Raw genomic sequence first — 5,684 nt, forward strand, 5'->3', positions numbered from 1 at the left:
GTCAAACATCGAGCAATTTAAAATGACTTTGGTTAAATGCACAAGCTAATGTGGCATAGAATACAGTTATTCACATGTTCTATATCTGTATGTATCTGTCTTCCATTCGGCTAGTATCTTGTTAGCCAAAGTGTGTATATTTAGATGTAATTTAAGGTGTTCTAAAAGGTCCGCCTCTCATTTTCGCAGCCTTCGCCACGGAAAAGAGGGCGCAGTGGGCGGTAACAGGCTGAGGGAATTCACATTTAACTAAGATTTAATAGAAAACTGACATATTGAGTGGTCCATTTGTCTCTGAAGTAAATATGTGGCTATTACGTCATTATTACAATAAAAATAAAGATTAATTTAGCAAATATGCATATAAAAAAACAGTAGGTTTATGTTGTATTAGAGTATGATAAAGTATGTCCGCACACTCACCAGTTGGTGTCCGTGTTATCGTCTCGGACCTGGTTGTAAGCCTCTCTGCAAGCCTCTTTATCGATCTGGGTTGCCATTTTTCGTGTAGAAGTCAAACAGTCGCAGTGAATCAGTCCAAAGAGGGAGACTAGCCGCACAGTGATAAGAAGTCGCTAACTTGTACAGTGCATGTGATACATGAGAGGACTAAAGCTGATAACGGTTATAAAGGCTCCGGTCCAAATCACGACCACTGCACTGAACAACAGAGCCGGGGGGGTGCGGAGGGGCAGCGGGGCTTCGAGCAGCGAGCTTTAGTTCCTGGAGAGTGCTACTTTGTGGGCGTTGGTGATGCTCGACGATCAGGTTGGCAGCAGACAAACAGAGGAGAGCCCCAGACGCTGGATTCACCTTCTCCTGGGAATGGTCAGAGGAACGAGGCCCGCTGTGAAGGCAGACACCACACACACACACACACACACACACAGCTTCCTTTAGGGACTTTCAAAATAAAGCTGAGCGGAATTACAGCAGAGGAAAGAAAACACAGCTGTTTATTCACAACACATGCACAAATAACTTTGTATAGCACATACTAGAACAGTACAAGGGACACAGGGAGGTAAAAGGTGTGATAAGAACAATACAATAACATTAATAATGATCCCTCTCGATTAAAAAAAGGAAGACATAAGACAAAATGTATAAATACGAAACAATATTGAAACCTATCAAATAAAAAAATAAAAATCATAATAATAATAATAATAGTTAGAAGAATAACTAATACGAAAACATTTATTATTATTATAATAATAATTATTATTAAAATGTGTGCAGTCTTAGCATACTTAATTTTTCTTTTTTGCTGCACTGAATGGTATTTGTTTATCCACATTGGAAACTATAGAGTAAAGGAGAGAATGAAGTGTCAGTTCTTCTGCCAGCGTATGATCTGTGAACATTAAAGGACATGGTGGTGTGCATATATTCTATTAGATCGTTAAGATCATGTAAAATTCGGATTGTACAAATACTGTCAGGTCCATTAATTTCAAATATTTGGTTAATATATGTCATTACAAAACAGATGTGTACAGGTTATCTGCAGGATTGGGAGAGTTCCTTTACAAATATATCCTGTTGCAATCACTAGTTACCTGTACAAACAAAAATCAGTAACCTAATCTGAGCATCAAAATATAAAAGTAATGTAACCTGATTACTTTCTTTAATTTATGGACTACCTCAATATCAAATGCAAATAAATAAAAGAGAATAATTAGACAACTCACTGTTTTAATCTGAAGTCAAAACACCGGTTTTACATGGGCTAAAGTGTGTAGTATCTTGCTGAGTGCAGAGGTACTCAAATACACCAATTGTGTTTCAGTAATTTCGTCACAATTCATTGGATTTGTCCCTGAGGGTCAAATCATTTGAAAAACAAGCCTCCACACAGTACAACATTGTACAGCATTGTGCTACATGAAACATTTCAATATGTAGTTTTATTATACATATTGAATATAGTATAGGTAGGCCAAAAACACATGACTGTGGCTGGCTACTATACTCTTAAATAGAGTGCCACAGTGACGCGTCCTAAAACCTGGAAGTAAGCTGCGCATGGGTTCCTTCGACAAAAAAGCGATGCAATTTCTCCATAGGGTTTTGGAAAATATCTAATCGATAGATTTATGATCGAAAATGATAAAAGTAGGGTAGACATGTGGAGATTATCCGACTGAACAAAACATGATGCGTCTCTTGTGTCAACCACAGACCTTATTTCGAGCTATTTTCCAAAATCCTATGGAGAAATTGCATTGCTTTTTTGTCGAAGGAACGAACCCATGCGCAGCTTAATTCCGGGTTTTAGGACGCGTCACTGTGGCACTCAAACTATGCAAACTATAGTATATACAAGTACACAGCCGCCTGTGGTGTATTGAGGTTTAGTGATGAAGGGTGGGTCAGAGGGCTCCAGCCTGCAGACAGCAGGGCCAGATGTCTGCCCCTCCTGGGAGAACTGAGTCCAGCATGAGAGTCACTGATGATGACTGACAGTGATGAGGCCCAGCTGAGAGGACCACCATAGGCTGTACCATAGGGCTGTACCCGGGGGGAGCTCAGTCTCTCGGGGCTGTGTCTTCCTATATCATCCTGCCACCTGCTGGTCCCATCAACCCATCACCATATCTTGGTCACTAACAACATTCTCTGCATGATTTAGTTTATTGTATTTTGTTGTTGTTGTGACATGTAGTTTAGTTTACTTCTCTATAATCTGCACTATTTTCCTTCTACTCTCTTTCTTCTTGCACTCTTTTTATTTTTGAATCCGTTTTTTTGTTTGTTTTATGTCCTATATATTTGATGTTGCATTGTAGGAGGAGCTCGGGACTTCACTTTGTAATTGCCGTGTCTACACTGTAGCTGCTCAGCATATGATGATAAAGCCTTTGAATCTTGAATTGAATCTGTAATACCATAGCTGCAAAAAAGTACCCGATGACTCAGGTGTTAGTGATACAAAGTGTTTTAACAGTAAAGATACTAAGATAAGATGGGCCTTTATTGATCCCTGTAGGGACATTCAGGTGTTATAGCAGTAATAGAAAAAGAGAGAAACACAGGTAGTACACATGAGAATAAACACAGGGATATAAAGAATACAATTTATAAAGCAAAAAATAATTAGCATGCATTAAAAGAACGAATAGAAATAACAAAAGCTGAAAGAACATATACAGATCTCTTAAGCTGATGTAAATGGGCAGTCTGATTGTACAAATACAGCCTGTTGCGTGAGACATTATGTTCAGCAGAAGTCTCCACGTTTGCAGTCAACCAAAGTACTTTGTAAGACTCATCTTACTAGTTGTAAGGGACAGAAAACACACACAACCACATCGCACTGAGTTTGGCCTGGAGAACTGACCGTTTATTGCATCTGCGCATGCTCATTAGCATCACCACGTTTCTTTCACACTCAGGCACATTCTGATGATGTCATACACATGAACTGAAACATGACTTTGTTATTATACAAATATGTTTAACACTCCCACTCAAAGACATGTTGATGATAACTCTCTACAGTGGTACACATAATCCAAATAAACAAAAAAAACCTTCTCTAGCAGTGTTCAATTTTTACACCTGCAATTCATATTACTCCAAACAAATACCCTTTGAACTTGTCAAATGTAGCCTTTGTCAACGGCTTGGTTAGGACATCAGCTACCATATCTGCAGTAGGACAATACTGTATGTAATATATATCTTCCCCTCAGCATGTGCAGATCGTACAAAATGGTATTTGATGTCTACATGCTTGCTTCTCTGTCTGGATACAGGGTTTTTGGATAGAGCTATTGCTCCCTGGTTGTCCTCATATATCTTCACTGGTACATGTGGGCTGTTACGGTATACTCCTTTTAATAACTGTACAAGATACATGCTCTCTTGAGTAGGCTCGTAGCCGCCTAGAGCAGTGTTTCTCAAACTTTTTCATACCAAGGACCACTTAACCAATACAAAAACACTCGAGGACCACCTAACTCCACAAATATCCAAAAACACATCGTTTTTTACAAATCGCCTGAAAATGGTACAAACAAGTGGCAACATGTGTGATGAAGGTGTTTATCTGGGCTATATCATGCAATCGAAAGTGAAACTTAAGCTCGCTCCATTGCGGAGATATTCCCGCGAGAGTGCGAAAAACTTAAATGTATTTATTTATTTCAAATGTGAAATTTTACCAATATACTCACGGACCACTAGGGGGCGCTCACGGACCACCAGTGGTCCGCGGACCACACTTTGAGAAGTACTGGCCTAGAGTGACCAGACGTCCCCGTTTTCCGGGGACAGTCCCCATTTGTATTGGCCTGTCCCCGGTTGAAACTGTCCCCGGAAATGTCCCCGCTTTTTAATATACGTTAAAAACACATAGCAAGGTGAAATAAAACGTTTCATGTCAGGAAACACTGGGTAAACACTACAGACTGCGGTCAAGCCAGCCCCCACTTCGGAAAACACAGTCAAGTCAGCCCGCACGTTGTATTGCGGTGAGCGAATATCCTATGCATTACGGTAGAGGCCTGTAAAAACTGCCTTCAAAATAAAAGCGTTTACTCGGTCAATAACAAATATACCTAAAAAACACACCAAACATATTCATATATACTGGAGCTAAAATTAAGCAATATGTACTATATAAGGTGATAATGTAAAACAAACTACGTATAACTACCACATCCTAACTGAGTGAATGTAAAATGTAAGGATACAGTTATGAAGACATATCTGACATTTCCACTGGGTGACTAATTTCAATCGATGTTGACACCATCTCACAACACTCCTAAAATAACGTCCCCCTTTTTTCTTTAACAGTGAAGAAAATTGGATATGTTAGTGATATATTGACCGCAAAACTCAAAATGTGAAAATCTGGTCACCTTACGCTAATGCCATGTACTCAGCCTCACAGGTCGATAGCGCCACTGTTGGCTGCTTCCTACCTTTCCAGGATATAACTGGACCATTTTCAGTTAAGCTGAAACAATATCCAGTTGTGCTTCTCCTATCATTTTGATCGGCTGCCCAATCAGCATCACTGCATCCCTCAAGCTTTAGGCTTTCCTCACTTTTCTTGTAATGTAGCTCTTGGTCTATAGTACCCTTTAGATACCTCGACAGTTGTTTTGGTTCTGCTAAGTGTTGTGATAGTTTACTCACAATCCAGCTCAGATCAGGTCTAGTACCTGTCATAATGTATATCAAGCTACCTACTATCTCTCTGTATCCTGTTGAATCCATAACTTCACCCTCAGTGTCAAAATGTAACTTTGCTCGCATGGAGTTGACCTTGGTTTGCACTCTGACATGCCAAACCTCTCTAGCATCTTTTCTATGTGTCTCTTTTGATCTCCCCCTCACTCTGTGTAAAGTCGATACCTAGGAAGTGTTTAAGTTCACCCAAGTCTTTCATTTTAAACTTCCTCTTCAACGTCTCTTTGACATCACTGAGTGAGCCGTTGTTATTGGCCGCTATAAGTAGGTCATCTACCCATATCAACAGAATAACTCTTTCGTTCTCAGACTCTTGTCTGTAGACACAATGATCAGCATCATTTTGCACAAACCCATTCTCTGTAAGATGATCTGCAGTAACTTGTTCCAGTTTGGCCCGGATTGCTTTAAACCATACAATGACTTGTTAAGTTTGCACACTAAGTGTTCCCCTCTTTTGTATTCTGCCTCAAAAC

General features: G+C 39.7%; 1 protein-coding gene across 1 annotated transcript in view; it reads right to left on the bottom strand.

Annotated features, from left to right (window-relative positions):
• Positions 1–873, bottom strand: part of cotl1 (coactosin-like F-actin binding protein 1) — a 19,248-nt gene extending 18,375 nt beyond the window's left edge. The window contains exon 1 of the mRNA XM_034086777.2: positions 424–873. Coding sequence (XP_033942668.1) covers positions 424–500 — 77 coding nt within the window. The 5' untranslated portion in view covers positions 501–873. The remainder of the gene's footprint in view (positions 1–423) is intronic.
• Between the last annotated feature and the right edge of the window lie 4,811 nt (positions 874–5,684).

This window comes from Pseudochaenichthys georgianus, chromosome 7 (genome assembly GCF_902827115.2).
Source record: "Pseudochaenichthys georgianus chromosome 7, fPseGeo1.2, whole genome shotgun sequence".
NCBI lineage: Eukaryota > Metazoa > Chordata > Actinopteri > Perciformes > Channichthyidae > Pseudochaenichthys > Pseudochaenichthys georgianus.